This window comes from Labrus mixtus, chromosome 7 (assembly GCF_963584025.1).
Source record: "Labrus mixtus chromosome 7, fLabMix1.1, whole genome shotgun sequence".
NCBI lineage: Eukaryota > Metazoa > Chordata > Actinopteri > Labriformes > Labridae > Labrus > Labrus mixtus.
Window position 1 is genome coordinate 19,377,639 of NC_083618.1, and position 22,786 is coordinate 19,400,424.

At 41.0% G+C, this 22,786-nt stretch overlaps 1 protein-coding gene across 1 annotated transcript; it reads left to right on the top strand.

Moving 5' to 3' along the window:
* The first annotated feature begins 636 nt into the window (after positions 1-636).
* lrig2 (leucine-rich repeats and immunoglobulin-like domains 2) lies at positions 637-22,371 on the top strand. The gene is made up of 18 exons (XM_061041113.1): positions 637-1,309; positions 1,796-1,870; positions 2,139-2,273; positions 2,998-3,141; positions 3,330-3,473; positions 4,077-4,220; positions 5,441-5,584; positions 7,496-7,576; positions 8,406-8,477; positions 8,633-8,701; positions 10,228-10,391; positions 11,007-11,318; positions 12,474-12,755; positions 14,964-15,398; positions 16,527-16,679; positions 17,440-17,571; positions 18,335-18,595; positions 19,286-22,371. The coding sequence occupies exons 1-18, from the start codon at positions 1,122-1,124 to the stop codon at positions 19,516-19,518; spliced, it is 3,168 nt and encodes a 1,055-aa protein (XP_060897096.1). The 5' UTR covers positions 637-1,121; the 3' UTR covers positions 19,519-22,371.
* The last annotated feature ends 415 nt before the right edge of the window (positions 22,372-22,786 follow it).

Below are 22,786 nucleotides of genomic sequence, written 5' to 3' on the forward strand. Positions count from 1 at the left end.
TTTATTTTAAGCCATTTTAATCAGACACAGCAATACATTAATTAATTGTTCAACAACACAGAGCATGACAGCTACTTTGTGTCTTATATTGTGTCATTTTAGTCAGATACAGCGATGAAACTCTGGATTTCTCCATAATGAAGGCTGTCAGCGTTGTGTACCCGCGTGCTTGTGCTCGTGCATGAAGTGTACCGTGCTGAAGCACACCTCTCCGAAGTGTGCCAAAGCCAAGGAAGTGTACCGTGCCTGAGCACGATACGGAGCGGTCACACTGGTCAAACGAACTGGACTTTAGCGTTGAAGCGTGCTTGGGCGCGGTACAGATGGCCAGTGTGACCGTGCCCTTACTCTGTAAAATTAAGTTAGCATCACATATTTTTTTAAACTTTTAAAAGTTTCAAAAGTATACAGACTTAACTAATCTTAAAATCTGTTTGACATTTCTATCATTAACCACAAGGCTTATTTTTATACAAGAGTAGTTCATAAAAAGTTTTCTGTTATGTACACAAGAGGAAAACCCCAAAAACATATTAAACTGATATCCAATCACATCGCTGCAAATATTTGACAGGCGTACGCGCGGACCAATAGAATAACTGTAAGTGTGCTGGAAAGGGGCGGGATGTAAGATATCCTATGTCATCAACTCAAGACGCTTTGTTGTTCTTTCGGGGGGAGAAAACGGATGAAAAATATAGCCAGAAAAGCCGAACTAGGCTAGGATAATTCTTTTTTTGGTTCAATATAGACAAAATCTAACCCTGTGTGGAGTCAAGCCGATGTCGTCTGCTGAAAAGTGCAGTATTTGTAGGACCAAATCAACTCAGCGGTGAGCTAGCATTAGCCTATCCAGGAGGGTGTCCAGACAGGAGCGGAAGGAGTTCCAGGCTACTGGGAAGAAGGGAAGAAATCTCTGCTGGGATGCCTCTCGCAAGTTGGGAGAAAACTGTATTTTACAGTCCCGACTTGAATCACGGCATATTACAACTAAAGTATGCATTCATATGACTTATATCAAACTAAAGGAAAAACCTTAAGTGCTATTTTGTTACTGTTAACGTGAGAGTTTAGCGAGTTAGCCACGTAGCTACGTAGCCTTCAGTAGGAAGTCTTTTAAAATGGCGGAAGGTTGGCCCACTCCTTCGGCCCTTGTCTTCATGCTGCTGAGTTTAAGTGCCTGGGCTGTTGGGTCTTGTCCTTCTCCATGCGCCTGCTACAAAGGACAGGATGAAGTCCATGTTCTGGACTGCAATAGGAAAAGGCTGTCAACGCCCCCCATGGACCCACCTGATGGGATAACACAGGTGTAAGTACACAACTGGATAAAGCGCAAATGAGATTAAGTTTGTCCCACGGTGAATCCTTAGCACTGATTTGTTGCTCCACCAAGGTGTGTAGTGCACCAAAACAAAACAAAGAACCACATGTTAATGCAGATTAGCCACTTGATCTTTAAAAAAAAAAGGACCACGTATGTTTTCTCTTTGATTTGTTTTTTTTATATTCTTTCTTTAATTATTTAAACAAGAGTGGAAAAGTGAGGAGGAAAGGTCCACACATGTCAAAACTTCTTCATGATGGTAAATCACTGCCTGGTTATTAAATGTAAATATCCTGTTTTTTAAGTTGAATGTATCAAACCTGATTAAAGCCGATTTAATTTAACTCCAAATGTGTTGTATATCTGGAAAGTAAAAACCTTATTCTTGACTATTCAATGTTACCAATCCTAATTCCATAGCACATTGTTTTTGTGTGTGTCTTTAATTGTTTTCCTCGTATTTCATTTCAGCACCATGAACCACAATGAGCTGACTGTTGTTCCCTTTCTTGGAGACATTTCCCAAAATATCACCTCGCTGTCATTGTAAGTGTTAAGAATTTAACATGTTCATGCTTGTGATTTATTTTATTATTGGCTTTCAATTATGTCCAATTTACAGTTTTATACAGTATTAGTTAACTCTGGTGCATTTACATTTAATTGTGCACCGCCCCTTTAAAAATAAACAATAAAATAAGTACAACGGTCTTGTTCAGATTCTGTTATAGTTTGTTAATGTTTTATATCAACGGCTATGAGTCTTTCCTGATGGTGATCATAAATTAACACCGTAATGATGTTTTTGATTCAGAGTGCACAATCGAATCTCGGAGCTGTCCATGCATCATCTGCTGCCGTACGTTTCCTTGGAGACACTGGACCTGACATCCAACTCTATATCGGAGCTCAAAGTTGGATCCTTCCCCTTTATGCAGCTAAAATACTTGTAAGAGAAAACTCCTTATTTAAATCCTCTTCATTTGTTTTTTATTCAAGGATGAATATGAAAGAAACGTGTTGAAATGAAACCTTTATGTGATGTAGAATAAAATCAGAGAATACAAAGAGGGTGCACCAAGGCTGTGTAGTGTGTATAAAGACGGGGGAAATATTTTATATTCAGGATATAGATTAAAAACAATGACTCGCTTACTGTTTGATACCTCAGTAAGATGAAAAGAGGTGGTTCAATGCACATCATGTAGGTGCAGGTCAGTTAAAAAAAACAGCAGCAGGTGAGAGAAGATACGCCCACACACTCTGTTGAATCACAGCGTTTCAACCAGAGGTCTTGTTCAGGTGATTATTGTTTTTGTTATTTGTGTGTGTCTCTTATCTGAAGAAGACCTCTGGTTCATGGCGCAATCTGCAAGCTTTTATAAATATCAAAGATGTTTGAAATAAACCGGGGAGTCCCCGACGATTGCAGAGCAGATTGGGGACGTTAAAATTGTTTCTTATAAGCAATCGCAATACAAGATAATCTGGGCAGATAATGTATTCCTAGCAGCCTTGTGAGTGAGACTATACAAAACGATAATCTAAATTGTTGTAAAAAGAACTGTTCTCATCATTACGTGGATAACCACCCACACGCATTGTAACTACAGAGCAAACAATGATTCTTCTTCCTGATTTTGTACTAATGCGTCTCCTGTTTTCTGTCTCAGGAATTTAAGTAATAACAAGATCAGTGTCCTTGAGCCTGGTTGCTTTGAGAACATCTCCAGCTCCCTGCTGGTGCTGAAGCTCAACAGGAACAGATTAGTGATGCTGCCGTCCAAAGTCTTCAAACTTCCACAGCTTCAGTTTCTGTAAGTACGATGTGAAGAATGTCTGATGCAAAGCGGAGATTAGTTAACCGAGAAATCTGAGTTTTTCCTTGTTGACAGACACATTGACTTGACTTTGTAAATATTTGTGGCTCTGTTGTGAGTTTGTTTCTGCTGTCTTTACTTATACAAACCTTCTTGGGTGTAACTGATGTGTACCGTCATTGCAGTGAAATGAAGCGGAACAAGATCAAGATCGTTGACAGCCTGACATTCAAAGGGATGGATTATCTGAAATCGCTGAAGATGCAGAGGAACGGAATCACCAAGCTCATGGACGGAGCCTTTTTCGGACTCAACAACATCGAAGAACTGTGAGCAAACTAAATGGCTTGATAGAAGTTCTAGAAACATCATATTGGGTCATTTTTGCTTCTGTTTTTTCATTTTTAAAATCACAAACAAATTCCTGCACACTGTCTCAGTTTCACAAATACCATGCCGATGTTACAGTACGTGCTCTCTCTCTCTTTTACTGTCTGCGGCTTTTGGTAACAGTGTGTTTTAAAGCTTCAGTACTTTTTGATACTATCGATCATTGAAATAATGGAGATTGTGTTGTTTTAAAGCAGATGGTATCAAAGTACTAACTTAGAGCAAACTGTTACGACATTTATTCAGATATGGTGGACGGGAAAAGCAGAAAAAATCCTCACTTTTAACATCTCATCCTGGTACAACTCCCTCTCCACAAAACCAAACTCTCTTGCATAGTTAATAGACCAGAAATATGACCGGTTCATCCCAACCTACCCTCTCTGAACTGTAAAAACCTCCACATCTTATTTTGTGTTGATATTCCTTTATACTGCTCTTACCTTTGACCGCTTGAGCAGGCTTTAAAAAAGAAGAAACAATTTGTGTAATGGGATTTGTTTGTTCTTGACGCTCTTTTGTCTGTCCCATCTGTGTCTCAGAGAACTGGAGCACAACAACTTAACCGAGGTCGCTAAAGGTTGGCTGTATGGCCTGCGCATGCTGCGAGTGCTGCGGGTCAGCCAGAATGCTGTCGGCATCATCCGACCCGACGCCTGGGAGTTTTGCCAGAAGCTTGAAGAATTGTGAGTAGTTTTTGCTTCATTTTGCTAAAAATCCCAACACAGCTGAGAGTCCCCGCTTTCTTTCATCAGCCCCGGGCTGTGAAATTCAAAGTGTGTGCTCAGAGATGTTTCAATTATCTTGCTACAGTTCTTTTGGCTCTCTGGAGCAGATTCACTGCTGCGTTGCCTCAGGTTAAAGTACATGATGTGTTTTTAACAATTTTCTTACAATTCTCTCCCTTTTTTGAGTTTCATTCTTGAATGCAGAGTTACAGGGACATACTAGATGCTAGGGCGGCACAATACATGGCACTGATATATCGTTACCACAATATGAGAATTTACAATAAACACAGACTGAAAAAATTGCACTGAAACAGAAGAATTCAAATATTTAAAGTAGCAAATAATTCTCACTCAGCTTGTGTAAATTAACCTTTTGGAAGGAGACATGGCTACAATAAAAATACTTTCACTCCATTTTGCTTTAGCCAGATGAAGCTCAAGCTAGCTGTCAGCCCCCTCAGATTAATGCCAATGTAGTTGTAAAAAGAAAAAAAAAAAGAAGGTTTTGGGGTTCGTTTGGCTTAAAGGATGACATGTTGCAAACACAGGACTGTGTAAAAGATTCCCGCAGAGAGGAACAGAAGTAGCAGCTAACATGCTCACTTTAATATTTATATACTGCACTTATTGTACTGTTTTTAAACATTTTATCTAGTTTGATTTCCTGTATTTATTTCAGTTTGCAATATATATATTGCAGAAAGGAAAGATACAGAAATGACAGCCCTACTAGATGGCTCTTCCTGTGATAATTGTTTGAATACATTTTTAATCATTAAGGGCCGACCAAAGATTTCTGTCTGTCCTGAGATCCAGGTCCAAGCATTATGGGGACAGGGCCTTTTTTGATCTGTGCCCCAAAACTTTGGACGTCTCTTCCCCCCTTTCATTCGATTCTCCCCCACTTTTGACATTTTTAAGAGTAATCTCAAAACACACTCCTTAACTTTCAACTGTCCATAACCAAACCAGCACATCTTTCTCTTCTGAAGTCTTTATTATAATCACTATAAGTGTTTTAACCAATATTGAAATACACATTTTCTCTTCTCTTCTATTTCTGTTTGTTTTGTTCTTGTTTTCTTGTTAAGCACTTTGGATCCACTGTGTTGTGTGTAAAGTGCTCCATAAATAAAGTTGATTTGCTTGAAGATGTTTGTGGTTGTGTTTTGCAGAGACTTGTCCTTCAATCATCTTACCAGACTAGAGGAAACAGCGTTTATTGGATTAGGTCTCCTTGAGAACCTGAACCTGGGAGAAAATGCCATCAGCCATTTGGGAGAGGGAGTGTTCGGTGGCCTGGCGAACGTTCGCACACTGTAAGTACTTTCCCAACAAACTAAACAAATCTATCCCATGATATTTCTCAACGGTTTGATATGATAAAGATGTGCGATGAAGCTCAGTGAGAAAAGTAACCAAGTCCTGACTTGTTCTTGGCTCTGTGCATCCTCATGAAGGCTGCTAACGACAGTAGGTCCTTTTCTTTCACTCTTCATGTGTAGCTCTCGTCCTGTCTTAAATATGTTTTCCCAAGTAATCCATAATAGTTTAGATAAATAGAAAGTAGTATTTCAAGTCTGAATCCTCTAATGCAGTCTTTGTCGCTCCTAATCCTGCTCGTCCTTAGTCATCTGTTTAGTCTTAGATCTAACCACCCAAATGTGCCATTTCCCTAAAATCCTTTTCTCTTGGTTTGCATCCACTGAAACGGCCAGACTTTGCAGGAAATGCAACTTTTGGAACGCTTCAAAATCACTGTTGAGGGCACAGTGCTTTTAGTGAAGACACTTTGGCTGCATCAGGTTTCTGTTTGTGAATAAAGGGAGGCTGAAGCATGCAGGGAGACAGGACTGAAGTGCTGCACTGTGTTGGATAATGAGAGACCAGCATGATTCATCTCTTCTTCATTATTTTCATTTTTATACTTTGGTTATCGAACTTCAAATCATTTATTTAGTTGTTGTTGTTGAGTTTAGACTTTGATTAACTGGGTCGTTTTTTCACTGCTTGATGAGTGTAGTATATGAGGACAGGGAGGGAAGATTGGCAGGTCCGGTGAAGGTGAATGGATTTTTCCCATGTTGAGCAGGAAGGATTGGACAAAGAAATCAAAACAGGCATGCCACTGATCTTTGATTGTAAGCAGAAAAAATGTTAAAATAAGAAATTATATTTTGCCTGAGCAATGCACTTTAATCCTGCCTATGATCCACTCTCCCTGCACCACAGTGGCTAGTTCGATTTTTTTTAATTTTTTTTACTGGTTGACAGTAATTCATTACCATCCATATTTTTCTTTTATTAAGTCATTTATTTATTGTTTTGGTAGGCACTTTGAAGTTGAATGTGATGGGGTTTATTCCACCCCTCCAATTGATTTTTTTTTTTTAATCCATTGCTACAAAATAAACGGCAAGCGTGCAGCGCCCGGTGCAGGACAGATGCTTAGTGGCTCGCAAGACACTCATATTTGTAGCTGTGGGTAAAGACTCGACACTCTGACTGTAAGGAAATGATACATTTGCCGACCTCAGAGATTATGTGCAAACACAGCGTGAGTACTGTGTTCTTGCTTTTTAAATAGGATATTTTTCAAAGGCGATTTATCGGTACTGTTAAAGCTAAATCTGTTCACAGACTGTGTGTGCTTGCAGAATACAAGATGACCGTTCTGAACCATATTAATGCCACTACAATAGTTGTGAAAATACTGTGCAGCTGTGCCTTAGGAAATCATCCTCAATGTGTCTGTTTACGGCTCATTATTTGCTGCACTGAGCTCTGCCTGAATCTCCGAGCCGCAGGAAGAAAGGGGTCATGTTTTGGAGCTTGGACATCCTGGGAGTTTTCATGGGACGGGGGGAATCCGAGAGTGCCTGAGCTCTTTCAGAGGTGGCCAGGCATGAGGAAAGAGAAACAAAAGAGCCCATGACCCATCCTGTAAACACAAGGCCCCTGTGGGTTTCCAGCAGACCCATGAACTGTCCCAGTACTAAACAGAGCCAATTAATTTTCCCTCATCAGAGCAGCGGGGGCAGCGAACTGTGACACACTGTGGAAGTACGGCGTCTCAGATAGTTAGTCTCTGAACTGAGAGCCACTGCCACAGCGGAGATAAATGTGTCTTTAGTGAAGTTTGTTTTAAATAAACTTCCACGATGAATCATTACACCTTCAGTCTCTGTGGAGAGTGTCAAATGGCTAAAATGTTTCTCCTTGTTTTTCAGAGATATACGTAATAATGAAATCTCCTGGGCCATTGAGGACTCCATCGGTCTGTTTGATGGGATGAAGAAGCTGAACACACTGTGAGGACACACACACACGCACACACATTTTGTTTTCATAGCCCTGTAAATCAGTATTGCACAATTTCCACATACGCTGTGTGCACTGCGTTCTGTCAGCGATATGGTTTTTCTCCGTTGAACGGCTCGTGCCCCGCTCCACTGGAACAGGAACATTTACTAGAGTGGCAGCGAACAGCGCCGACTTACCACGTAGCGCACGTATTATATGGAAATTGGCACTTAATACAGAAAAGGAAACCTCATCTTAAAATTTGTATTGGAGTTGAAAAGGTTTGGCTGTCTTCTAAGGGTGGGGTACCGGTCCTCAATCACTCAGTGTAAAGAGCATTTTAATTTTATATATTATAATTAGAGACCTTTATTTTCACTTCTATGTCCCTATGTGACAGGACACAGTGATTTAACATATTTCTATGAATATCTGAACTAGGGATGTGCACTGTTAGTCAACTAAACGATTAAACATCATCACCCCCGTTTGAAATCATGATGCAGAAGTTGAAGTTTAATCCTTATTTCTTTCTGGATTTAAAAATAATGCAAGTGTACAAAGTTTCTGGCACTGCCGAATGAAATGACTAACAGTTCACATTCACCCTATGTACTTTTTATTAACAGGACAAATGCCTCTTTTTAATGCATGTATTCTATCCAGTAACAGTTGGTGTGTTTGTACTTTCGCATGTTTTAGTTTATTCTTAGTTGCATTACAGGCTCACCTGGTCTTAATGAAGCCTAAATAAAAGCTGCTCAACAGGGTGAAACAAACTGTTGCCTAGTAGCACGTTTTGTGGCATCACTCCTAACAGATATTTTTATTTTCCAGAATCCTCCAGAGAAACAAAATCAAATCGATCACTAAGAAAGCGTTTGAGGGGCTTGACGAGCTGGAGCACCTGTGAGTACACACAAAGACACACTCATAAGGGATCTGCTGCTGAGCAGAACGATTAAAAGATATCACTGTGAGCTTGTCTTATGCTTGTTAAACTGGATGCCCTTTTCATCAAACCACATTTAAGGGGTGTCTTTCTATTTCTCTCCTCTCTGCAGGGATCTCAGCAATAACGGCATAATGTCGATCCACCCCGAGGCGTTGTCCCACATGAAACTCAAAGTGTTGTGAGTAAACCCAAAAGGCAATCTAACAACTTTCATGAGCACATTGTGTGCTTTTTTTTTTTTTTTCTAGGACTGATTAATCATCACTGCAATCATTGAAAAATAATTATAATGGTAAAGTAAACTCTGCAATTAAAAGATATGATCAGGACTATAAATCATTATAGCAGTGTGAGTTTCCTTTGAGAAAGGTCTGGCTTGTTTTTTTGTGATGCTGCTTAAGAATATTTATTTCTGAGTCATTAGATGATTATTTTTTTTCAAAAGTGTACATTTTTGCCCAAGCAGAGATTCATAATTCTGCTTTTAAGTGATAGGATCAACATCTGCCTTCAGGCAACTTTCTCTACAGCCTGTGAGAAAAAAGTCTCTTGCCTTTTTGTGGTTTTCATCAGCCCTCGTTTTGGAGCCTGTCTCAAGCAGCAGCCCATGAAATACCTCAGCTGCTGTCAAATGTTTAAAATGTGTAACACAGCGGTCATATCCTGTTATTAATTAGTCTGCTGCTGTCATGGAACAGAGCACTAGTGGCACGGCTGACGAATGGATAATGTGGCTTTGCATTCTTACTTAGCAAGAGGGATAAAATGACAACAACCTTATAATTAAGATTTATTTCAGTCCAAAGTCTATTCAAAACATGCCTCTGGAGTCAGCGAATCAATTTTCCTGTCTTGATTAAGATCGTTTAAAGTCTTAATTCAGCGTGCATGCTCAGTTGACTTCTCCTGCTGGTTTGCAAATGCTGTGCAGAACTGAGATGCTAGACATGCTGTAAAGATAATAAATGACCCCCTGTTGATTAATTGAATATTATTACTTACACCATTTAGTTATATGGTGCTTAAGCATGATTGCCCCCCATCCGCTGGGCTGCACTCACACTGCTCCAGGACTAACCGGGCCTGAACAAGGTTACCTCTTAGCAGCCTACATAACGGTGCAGTAATACACATGCATGGCTATACGTGATCATCGATCGTGTTTAGTTTACAACACAGGCGGACTCAACAAAGAGACACGCGGTCACGCCTGCACATCAGAGAAAAACACATATGACAGCTACTTTACTGACCTTGTGGCCTTTTTTGGGTCATTTTAGTCAGATACAGCCATAACACTGCAGGGTTTCTCAATAATGGCAGGCTGTCCATGTTACCTGTGCTAGTGCTCGTGCATTATCTGTACACGGATTGGAGCACTCACATTGGACTTTAGGGCTGAAGCGTGCTTGTTCACGGTACGGATTGCATAGTGTGAGTTCGCCCTTACTCTTGCTAGGAGGCTAACTGTTTCTCAAGCTGCTGGACTTTAGCTACCATTATTCTGTCAAAGTATTTCATAAAAGTAAACAATTTTCTAAAAGAGAAACTTGTAAATCCCTGCCTATTTTTAAACAAACTCTGTGGAAACCAACATAATTTGTCAAGAATATAAATGTCATCCTTTTTCTCTCTGCTCTAGTTTGATGATTTAATGTAACACTGAGTAATCTCACACCTCTTTGATCACCTGTCTGTTCTCAGCGTGCTGAACACGAGCAGCCTGCTGTGTGACTGCCACATGCAGTGGCTGGGGCCTTGGCTCACTGACAGCCCATTCCTGCAGTCTGTCTCCGCTATCTGTGCTCATCCTGCCAGCCTCCTCGATCGCAGCGTCCTGTCCATCAGCCCGGAAGAGTTTGTTTGTGGTCAGTCCAAATCTGTTTTTTCTTTTTGTTTGTTTGTTTTGACTGTTGTAAGTCTGATCCGGTGTGGCTACTGTGCTGTGAGCTCTGGGAAATGTTTGAACAAAGGTATTATTCTATGGGTTAGTAAAAAACAACTTTTGGGATATATTGTTGTTTTGTCCTATTATGTAACACTTCCTAAAAGCATATGTCACTGTGTATAAAGGTCTGCTGTAAATATATAGACCTTTTCTAACTAAAAAAAAGTCACAGAGTATAGATAGGGCGGCAAGCTTTTTGTGCCTTTTAATGGAGAGATAGGACAGTGGATAGAGTTGGAAATCAGGGAGAGAGAGAGTGGGGAATGACATGCGGGAGAGGAGCCACAGGTGGGATTCGAACCTGGGCCGCCCGCTTGGAAGACCACAGCCTCCATACATGGGGTGAGCGCATTAACTACTGCGCCCCCAGTGCCCAAGGGCTGCAAGGTTAAAGGAACTTCCTTTGTCTTCTTTTGAGCATGGACACTGAAAATATCGCTCATTCACTTCACCGCTGATATATCTGTTTGTTTTGCCTGTGCCTTTTAAAACAAACATGTTGACTTTCAAACTATCTTTCTTATCTCCTCTTCAGATGATTTCCCCAAACCCCACATCACGACTCACCCGGAGACGTCCGTGGCGCTGCGAGGGAACAACGTGACTCTGAGCTGCATCGCGTCCAGCAGCAGCGATTCTCCGATGACCACGGCTTGGCGGAAAGACGGGGAGGTTCTGTACGACGCAGAAGTACAAAACTACGCCCAGTACCAGGAGGGCGAGCTGATCTATACCACTGTGCTCCACCTCCTCAACGTCAACTTCACTGACGAAGGGCGGTACCAGTGCGTGGTCTCTAATCACTTCGGCTCCAACTATTCCAACAGAGCCAGGCTGACGGTCAACGGTGAGGTTTGCTTTTTGTCAAAGAATGTTTCTCTTCTAACTCTTACGTCATGAAGCTTATTTTGAAGACATCAGCGATGCAATATTTTTGGTTAATTTATGATTTCAAATTTGGTAATCCTTCATTTGGATCCACATAGGTCTGAATGATTAATTGTTGTGACATTGTGATTGTGATGTGCGCATGTGCAAGAACTTTGCAGGATGTGCGATGCCAATCTGAGACCTGAGGCACTTGCGCTGCAAACGAAAACCGCCAGTTTTCCTGTTTTTTTTCCTGACTAATTTACAATAAAAGTCTGACATCATCTTTAACGATCACAGAACAGAGGGTAATGCATGCAGAGTCTGTGTGTCCCTGCATGTAAGATGTAGACATACACGAGACGCTGCTACCGTCATATTCACCCACATGACACTCGAGGCCAATGCTCAGCCGATTTTTAAATGAGAAAGAATTAAAACGAGCGTATTCCCACACCAGACACCGGCTCGTTAATGCCGTGGTCACATTTACAGACCGTTAATGGTTGTGCCGCTGATATTTGACTTTTAGCGGCCACACCTGCAGTGCACACGGTGAAGTGTTGTGAGTCACAGGCAGGCGGTGAGCTTTCTTTTAATCAGAAGTGACCATAACTGACCTCGTCATGCAAATGATACATGTCTTTGAACAATGTTAGTAATAGTTGATGACATACAAGTAACACACTAACAAGCCACAAGTTTACTTTTAGAGTAATAAGGAAATGAATCGCTCCAGCTGTTCTGTCTCTACCTTTCCTCCTCCTAGTCTGTGTCAGAGGGCTGCACCCATGGTGTGATCAAAGTATGCGGGGGTTTAGATCTGAACTCAGAAGATAACTTTAAGACCCAGATAATAAAAGGAACGATTGTCAGATTGAAGTTTTAAAATCTCTATCCACTGTCCTGTCTCTGAAATAAAGGCGTTAACCCGATGAAAAACAGTTTCATGTACATGTCAAATTATTTTATTGACTTATCGAAACCTGTTTTAAAGTGATACTGTTCCCACGATTTCAATGCCAGTAAATCATTTCAGTCATATAATTAAGCCAAAAGCTGCCTGCTGATAGAGACAATGTATTCTCTACTTTCAGGCCCACCCCTGACGTTCTGTCCTCTTATCTTTCAGAGCTGCCCTCCTTTCTAAAGACTCCCATGGACTTGACAATCCGGGCTGGGACGATGGCCAGGCTGGAGTGTGCTGCTGAGGGTCATCCATCACCCCAGATTGCCTGGCAGAAAGATGGAGGCACTGACTTCCCCGCTGCCCGAGAGCGCAGGATGCACGTAATGCCAGACGACGACATCTTCTTCATCGCCAACGTGAAGACAGAAGACATGGGAGTGTACAGCTGCACAGCTCAGAACACAGCTGGCAGCCTGTCTGCGAACGCTACTCTCACCGTCCTGGGTGAGTCACACACCTGATTAACAGAGTGTTGTACTTATGTTTCACTACTGGTTCATCTCAGCTGACTCACTCTGCTAAAATTGGCTGCTTTTTTATGTGACACACCACTGGTATTATTAACTCAAAGGTTAATGCAAATTCTCTTTCACCATGTACCTAAATATCTAAAGCTGCTGGAAATCCCAATCAACAGTAATGTCTCAATTATGCTATTTATTACATACAGTATGTCCATAATACTTAATAATACATTTATATTTATACTTAACATCTTAAAGTATAAGAAATAAGCGTTAAACGTACAATTTTTAGAATTTTAAGACAATGTTTACATGTTGTTGGTGCATATGCTCCATTTGTGTGGGCTGAGGTCCTCTGGGCGAGCAGCCCGGGTTCAGGTCCGACCTGTGGCTCCTTTCCCGCATTTCGTTCCCAGCTCTCTGTCCCTGGTTTCTGACTCTATCCACTGTCCTGTGTCTACAATGAAGACACAAAAAGCCCAAAAGTTAAAACAAATAAATAAATCTTAATAAAATATTAAGTACCGTAAAATCCGGTGTATAAGACGCACTTTTAATACCTATTTTTTCATCTTAAAAGTTGGCTGCGTCTTACGCCGGTCGCATACACCGGTGCGACCAATACACCAGTATAAAATACTGAAACACGCGCCGTCATTATCGCTGGTGCAGCAGCCACTAACTGCGACCTGACGTCATTAAAAACCCATCTCCATTCATTGTGTATTGAAAGCTGAGTGCACGCTGTGCTGGGAAAGACGGCGACACAGACCAGTCTGGCTATGTGACTTTTTTCACATCTTGTCTCCCTCACGAGGTCATAATCATGCATTTACAGAAACAGTGGTATATTGTTCCGTAAATAAACCTTGTGGAGTTCTCTTTTGATTGAAAGAGTCCTATATTAAAGTTAAAAAGTGACCAGCAAAGTCAGGCAGCGCGACTCGCAAGCTAGGAGTCTGTGCCTCACAACTTTCCCTGCAGGCTGAGAGCTCAACTACCGTACTGTAGCTAGTAGGAGCACAAACTCCCGAAAGTGAAAACAGACGGAACTAAAGAACGACACAGCTGCACAGAAACTGCACGTTGTAGACATCACTGAACACAATATAAATCGTCACGCAGGAAAACAGTTTAAAGTTTTTTTTCTCTCAAAGAGACCTTAAAAACAGGGTGCGTCTTATACACCGGATTTTACGGTAACCCTAATGTAGTAGCAGAGGGAACTCCCATGATTCCCCGCTATCCTCCATGTCATCTTTTGTTTTTTTTAGTGTTGATTGGGAGCCCCCTGGTGGCGGAATCTACATATTGTATCTTTAACCAAAACTCTGAATATTGACTGATAAGTTTATTTAAATTTTTCTCATCTAAGTTTTATCTTGGCAGCCTATGCTTTGATATTTATGAGGAAAATTATGCAATTGATTCAGCAAACTATTGCAGCGATAGGCACATTGGAGCTTCTTGCAAGTTTACTTCCAGAATGCACGGCATCTGATGGCACAATATTGACCAAGGCAGTGGTTGTTGAGTTGTTGTTTTTTTTTGATTGATGATGTCATTTCGGCAGAGACTTTTAAGATTTACCAGAGAGAGTTTTGTTTTAATAAAGCACAAGCTAGCCCTATCATTTAGCACTGCATTCATAGCTTTAATAACAAATTAGCACATCTGAGGTAACTTTCTGTGTAAGCTAGCTGCAAGCTATGATACTGATAGTTAATAATCTAGTAACGCACCATTTAGTGACCAGTTGAACAGGAGGAAGGTGTCAATCAAACGAATCCGCCCACACAGTCTTCAGAGATGGTCTCAACAGCATCGTTTTGATCTTGGTTTTCTTGGTTATTGACAGATTTTAGTTGATTTTTTAACGAGAATCTTTACTTTGGTATCACATGTTTCTACTTCAAGCTGAATACCTAACGGCTTTAAATCTGGATGGATGGAGCGTCTCTCACAGCTGCTGGATCAGATTTCTGAGCAGTTGACATTGTATTTAAGCCACAAGCTTTTATTTAATCAATGATTCATTTAAAGTTTGTGATCAAGGCTTAAACGTTACAAGCAAAGAAGAGGTCATGCTAGAAATAACAAACCTGACCTCTAACATATACTAATAGCTTGGCGCTGATGCAACGGGGATAATCCTGTGAGATTAATCAATCATTACCTCCTCCTCCAGAAACTCCATCCTTCATGAGGCCGCTGGAGGACCGAACAGTGGCCCGGGGTGAGACTGCCGTGCTTCAGTGTATAGCCGGAGGCAGTCCAGCTCCTCGTCTCAACTGGACCAAAGATGATGGGCCTCTGGTGCTCACCGAACGCCACTTCTTCGCTGCAGCCAACCAGCTCCTCATCATAGTCGACGCTGGTCCAGCTGATGCCGGGAAATACACCTGCATCATGTCGAACACTCTGGGAACCGAGCGCGGTCACATCTACCTGAGCGTGTCCCCGCCCTGTGACACCAGCACGGGACTTGACCAGGACGGCTGGGCCCCCGTGGGCATCGTGGTGATCGTGGTGGTGTGTTGTGTGGTGGGAACCTCGCTGGTCTGGGTCATTGTCATATATCACATGCGCAGGAAGAGTGAGGACTACAGTATCAGCAACACAGGTCAGCAGATTACACATATCTGGGATGTAAATAACTGTATTAAAAGCCTTTTCATAAAAAGCTCCAATGAGAAGACCTCTGTCTAAATAAATACAGATAGAACAGCTGATGTAAAAATGTCTTGCGACATGGTGCAAAAGGCGTAGACCAACATTAGATATGTTGTTTTAATAATGTTATTTTAACTTATTATGCCACTCCTTCTGAAATAACACCTGATTGAGAACAGTTTCTTAGTTTTCAGCATGACAACCATCCAAAAGCCACACTTGAATCATATTTGGAAAGAAAAACTAACAGTCATGGACAGGCCTACAAAGCGTCTACAATATTTAAGAGGCAGTATGGGATCACCTAAATTTAGAGAAGAACTTGAGGTGCTAAAAGAAGACTTAAAGTCAGTCACCCCAGAAGAGTTCAGGATGTGCTAAGTGTCACACTTAATACTGACGTTTGCCTGTAGAAGCTTTTTTTTTCTTCTGAATATTGTGTTTTTAATTTGTGTTAATTTGTTTAAATTGCTCCTGATGTCCGAGCCAACTCCAGGTGCCATCCCAAAATCTAGATCTATGATTGGATATTTGCCTAATCAATTAAGTTGAAATGAACTATTCGGGCTGTTTTCAACATGCTGTTGGAAGAACATTTAGTTGTAAAAAAATACTTACTCTGTCTAACTTGCAATGGACTTACCTGCCAATAAATGTAAGTTAGACAGCGTAGAAGAGTTTGCATCCTTTTTTCTAAGTACTTGAAATTGTGATGTTACATAGAAATATAGCTTTGTTTTTGAGTCCCTGAAGAATGAAGCTAGGAAGATTCATATGTTTCCAAATTGTGTTACTTACATAGCATTAGTGGGGATAGAAAAAAAAATGAATTTGAGTTTGTCTGCCCACAAACATCAGGTCCCCCCTCCCCCCCACACATAAGTCAGAGCCCCAGGTGGGCCACCCCTGTTAAAAAAAAGTCTGGACACGCCCCTGCTTAAGACAAACATGATTTATTTCTAATGAAAGTCCTTTAATGAATCTCACCCCAATAGAGATTCTCTTTTTCTCTGTTTATTAAACAAATAATTCAGAGAACATAATACTGTGTAACAAACTCTGTCTCCTTCTGTTACAGATGAGATGAATCTGCCCGCAGACATCCCCAGCTACCTCTCGTCTCAGGGAACTCTGTCGGAGCCTCAGGAAGGCTACAGCAATTCTGAGGCCGGCAGCCACCAGCAGCTCATGCCTCCTCTCTCCAACGGATATGTGCACAAAGGAACAGATGGTGAGTAACCCTGGTGATTCCACCGTATTTACTCTGTTAAACAAACCCTTTTTTTTCTAATTGCCATGGATACTGTTATTTTTTTCAGCTGGTTTCTTTGTGATCAGGGATATTGTTTCTGTAATGTATATGTAGCAGGGTTTGTTTTAGCCCTATGATATGATAAGTGTCATCATACTATAACAGGTTTGGTTTTCTCACATGACATAAGCACACATGAGACTTCCAGTCACTATGACTTCACAGAAAAGATCATGTCCGATGTAATTATTGCACAAACTTTATTTTTTTTATCAGAAGATAAAGACATGTTTAATCTGTTAGATAAGGTTGTAAAGAATAGACAATTGTTATTTGTTATCTTTCCGTTTAGTGCATAAACACTAAGAATATTTTCTTGTCCAATGGTAGAGGGGTTTTCTGAGGTGGTCAATGATTTATTAGTTTGCAATGTTTTGGCTTTAATTAGACAAAGCTCATGGTTCTAAAAGTCTGCTGGTTATAGATGATTCATCCTATGAGTTTGTATCTCATGGTTTAGGTGATGTCAGCTTTGTAAACACACGTTTGTTATGTCAACAAGCCCATAAAGAATAGTTGTTAATGTGGACTACAGGGAATCAAGATTTTTGTGTGAGAACAAGAAATAAAACAAATACTTTACAACATGTTCTGCCATCTTTAAGGGATTGTTTCAAACATCAAATCTGTTTGACAGAGAAATGACGGTAGTTCTTGTTTTTATTTATGTGTTTGTCAGGTGTGTGCTACGGAGACACAGGCAGCGAGGTGGAAACCGAGGGAAACGGCCCGCTGCACTGCCGGGTCGGCTCTCTGTTCACCGGACGAAGCAGCTTCCACCCCGGAGACAACCGAGACGGACTACACACAGGTCGGTGTCATCATCATAGACGTGTTCATGTGCTTTATATTTATCTTTATTGTTTTTTTGTTTTTTTTATTCTTAGTGTTTACTTATTGTCCTGAAACTGTTATGCCTCTCTGCTGGATATTGAAACTGCTATATGTCATAAGAGTGCCACCAGTGGCGGTCAGCTGCGCCTCTGTAGTTTAACCATCTTTTTAATTCTGGTGCCGACTGGCGAGGGTGTTGATGGTTCATGTTCAGTCAGTTTATCCAAACATCCCAAGTAAGCACCAAAACTGTCCCCCACAAAATGAACCTCCAAATTATGTAAAGATGTTTCTTTAAGATCTTTATTGCCACTGGTTCAAAATAACAGGTAATTAACAGTTACCAAGGAAACAGTGTCACCTTGAGGTTGGGCTTCATATGACACAGATGTTGGTATAAAAGAAACAGCCCTGCACAGGAGGGAGAACACACACTTACCAGCTTTACATTAGTACCTCCAGATATTTTAATTCACACACACACACACACATACATATATATATATATATATACATATATATATATATGCTTTAATTCATATTTTCCCTTGTAGATTTAATTATACATACACATATATCTGCAAAAAACATACACACACATACATTGACGTATGCGTACCTACCTGTGTGTGTTCATAAAGGACCTTTTCACAGCCACACTCGCAGATTCTAAAAAAAGCCTTTGGACAAACAAACATGTGGAAAGAATCACTTATCAAATCGTCCTTCTCTCCTTCCAGGTGGAGCAGGACCGCTGGTCATCTGCTCCGACTGCTACGACAACGCCAACATCTACTCTCGCACGCGTGAATACTGCCCCTACGCCTACCTGGGGGAGGACGACCCGCTGGACAAGACTGTGAAGGAGAGCTTCGGCGGGCACACTCAGCACCAGGACACGACCCTCGAGAGCCTCATTAGCAACCAGGACTCCTCCGTCTTCCTCACCTCTCACGAAAAAAGGCTGAGCAGCCACACTCCCCCGGAGCACTACGCTAATGGTGAGACCCGGAGACATGATTTCTAATTTTAGATTTAGAGATGGATGATTACACCATCCTTTGTCTGGGAGCAAGCTGTCATGTCCTACCTGCCCTGTTTTATGGGGCTTAGTCATCTGCAAACATTTAGCTTTTCTTCTTGTTTTTGGATCGAATCGAGCTCCTGCCTTGGTACGCTTACTCACTGTTTGCCTCTGAAGTGTTTACAGTGAGGTCATGTATTCACTCAAGTCAATTTGTAACAGATGAGAGATTTCCCCATTGAACAGTTCATCTAAAACAGCTGCTTATGTTTGAGGTATTGATCCTCAAGTAAACGATATGACTCTGTTGAGATAATATGAGAAACAGCTGTGATTAAACCAGCTCCAATAACTTAATAGAAACAAACTAAATACCTGCATGTAGTGATAAACAATCTAAATGATTCATATCTCACATGAGATGCTTATGATGTTATGCTCTGCCTCACCAAGACGCTATACTGTGTGACTACTAGATGTAATTTAAGGGGGTGCAGAATAAAAAAAAAGCACAGGCCTTTCAAGAATCATGCATGTCTAAAATATGAATGATACAAACATTGTTTTATTTATTGAACATCTTATTATAAGGTGTATGAAAAGTATGCTCACTTTTTTTTGTGATAAAATGCACTGACATATCCTTACTGTTTGAATTGTTTTGCAGATGCTCTCAGCAGGTCCTTCTGGGGAGAAGGTGAAGATCGGTCCTCCAAACTCCACCCAGGAGGCTCCCAGCACCCAGTGACTGTCCACAGGACATCTCCTCTGACCTCCACAGCTGACGGAGCAGAGGAGCAGAGAGAAGCAGAGCTGGACTGTTTACCAAGCCGTCACACACGGGAGCACAGAAGTGCCTCTAATAGGACTAACCCTCAGGAGCATCCAGCGCCCACATAGGTCCTTAACACTTCACCCACGCTCTGCCTCTGACTCCTCTTAGCTGCACCCCCCCTAAAAACCCCCACCCACTACCTCCAAAGAGACTCCTCACACTCTGCCAAAGATGCTGTCTTGTATGTTTACATTCCCCTCTCACTCAAGAGGACATATAAACGGTCTCCACTGTGGAAAGGCTGCTGTGTCTGGCAGGGGAAATGGATCTGTAATTAAAGTGACCTCCTCCTTAACTCCTCCACCTCTGCAGGACGCCTTTTCTCCTCCGCTCCTCTCTGTTCTCTTAGAGGAGGAGGCGATGAATGTATCCTTTTAAAGAGCTGCGTCGGATGCTGCCTTGAGAAAATGCCAAGGCATGATTGAGTCTTTGCAAGCTCCTCATTCCTCGGTGCTGCTGTGGGGATGATATTTTGTCTCTGCGTTCTTGGTACAAACACTCACGTGTCTGGGCTGCCTACAGAACCTAGCTTGTCCTCAAATCAGGAGAAATAGGTTATAAAGGGGACGGTTGTTCCCTGAGGTTACGTGGGAACATTGAAAATGTACGTCCAACATTCCTGCGGCGAGCCCGACTGACTCTGAACTATGCTATCTGCTATCCTGTTATGCAAATCCCAGAGACACTGACACCAAACTGTGGTGTATATTATGAATATATATATATATATATATATATATGAATATATCCTATATCATCTTTATCTGGTCCTTTTTGTCGTATGTGAAGCGCAATAGTTAAAACTTATTTTGTTCTTGTTGTTATGATGAGCAGTTATGGGAGGAAGTGTCCAACTTTTTTTGCACATTTGACAATCTCGGACTATTTTCTATCGGTTGTCCATCTGATGGCCTTTATTCTCAGCAAGCATTCTCAGTAACCTCTGTCTGGTGGTCGTACGGTTGATATATTTACAGGATGCACTGATTTGTTTTCCTTTGATCACATCTTACAGGCACTTAATTGAATGGTGGCAAAACCTTCTTTTATTTAGTCTGCATGCTGTTAAACGCTGTCTCTAAAAGCTCCTGATCCTTTTGTAGATAATGATTAAGCCTTATAGTTTTCACTCGGGACTGTGAAAAAATGAGAATGTAATGTATTGTTTTCTATATGTATGTTTGTGTGTGTACATAATGTGAGGTATCTATGAATTATCATGTCCTTCATGAGTCTTCTTGCAGAAAGGTTCGACACACTCTGCAGTCATTTTACATCTATTCATTTCATGTCTGTGCTCTCTGTTCCAGAGTTATTCACAAGTTTTACCTGTTGATTCAGGTAACAAGATGAACACATTTAGTCTGGAAACGGATGCTTTTATATCTCCAGAAAAAAACAGCTGCTATCTTCAGTTGGTCTGATCAGCTTTGAAGTGACTCGGCGGAATCGAAAAAAGAAGCCTTTCTTGTCGAGAGGTTTAGTGTTTCTTCATTGTATTTGAGGTCACAAGTTGTTTTTTGCTTATTTTATGATTCCAAAAACCTCAACATTTGCTCACTCAATTGCCACTTTATGAGGTGCACCAATTTAAATCTAATGCAGTCTAATACCACAGTCCTTTGATCAATTCTACCTTCAAGAAGTTCATAATTGAGTTTTTGTTTTTGCTGTTTTTTCAGAGTTTGAATCGACTTCATGTTCAGTTTAAGGCGACAAGTTTGGATGCTTCTGAACTGAGTATTTTATGTTCTCTACATAGTCATCTAAATGAGTGTAGGGTTGATTACAGTGCTGTACTTGCATCACTCTGCATTAGTGCTAGTTTGGTATAGCTCTTAATTAAATGGCATGTGAGTGTATCATCCCTTTTTTGTAAAGATGTCAACATTTGTGAGTGTTTTATTTTTTATTATTTTCCTTTGTTATATTTACAGTCAGCACTGCTACATTCTGCTCTTTCTATTTTTGATGATCATTCCTCCATGTGTAGTGAGCGGTACTCTGAGTGTTTAATGGTACTGAGTTCAGACACTACGAATCAATCATGCTGAAAAGTGTTTCTACACTAAGCTTGAAATTGTATGTTTTCTGTAATGACACAAAGTCCATGAAAATTATGTTTCTTCATCAACATTAACGTGTGCAGCGGTTATCAGCACACCTCTTCTCTTTTTATCTGCTCAGTGGTACGTGCACTTCTTTGCATTCTTTAAGTTTTAACTTGTCAATCATTCTTTCCTTTAAATTACCAGATGTGCACATTCCAATCCCACCCCTCTAGCATTACATTGGGGTGCCAGTAGCCTAACAGGTAGCGAGAGCGCTCCATGTACAGAAGCCCAAGTCCTCAAGAGCGTGCAGCCTGGGTTCAAATCCCACCTGTGGCCACCCTCCTGCATTCTCTCTCCCCCATCTCTGACTCTATCCACTGTCATATCTCTGAAATAAAGGCACAAAAAGCTCCAAAATAAATCTTTAAATCTGAATCTAGCATTACTTGTAAAGCTTTATAATGAACCACCAGTGTAGTTTTGCAAGCCAAGACTAAATCACATATGACCTATTTGAGTTCTCCTGTATTCAAAGCATTAATCAGTCATTCTAAAAGGGCTGCATGTCGGCCGCACACATCGATTAAATGTTCAACTTTTTCCTCCATCACAGCAAAACAAAAATGTGCATTAATATTGTGTTATTCTCTGAACGTCCTTTATGACTTTATACCAAAGTTTAGCAGTAACTGCTCTGGCAATATTCCAATGCTGCTTTTTTTCTATTGTTGTATCTTTGCATTTTGTTTTCTTGAGTCTTATGTTGGACCTTGTTTACTGTACATTCTGTAAAGCATGTGTAAAGAGCCTTTTTTTTTGTTACGTAGCAATTATTCAAACATTAAAGATGAATTCTGAAAATGAGATTTGGATTGTGAGTCACTTAAACCTTTTTTTAATGCTGATAAATGATTATTTCACTGTGTTATAGGTAGGCAAATTCTTTTTTGGAGTGTTTGTGAAATGTGTCAATGGATCCTTCTTAACTATAGAGACAGTTTATAAGAAATCTCATCCTAAAACACATTACAAAAGGAGTAGGCCAAGACCTAACATGAAGCCACCGTAAGCAATTTGAAGTTTTTTTTGAAGTGTCTTGCCCAAGGATACATCGGACATGTAGCTGCAGGCACTGGGGATTGAACCATGGATTGAACCCATGACCCTCTGGTTAAGAGACGACCGAGGACTGATCCACAGTCGCCCACTTTAAATGCATACAGATAGATGGAGGTAGGGACAGGAGTTCAGTGTGCCAGGTCCCCCAGCAGTCTAAGCC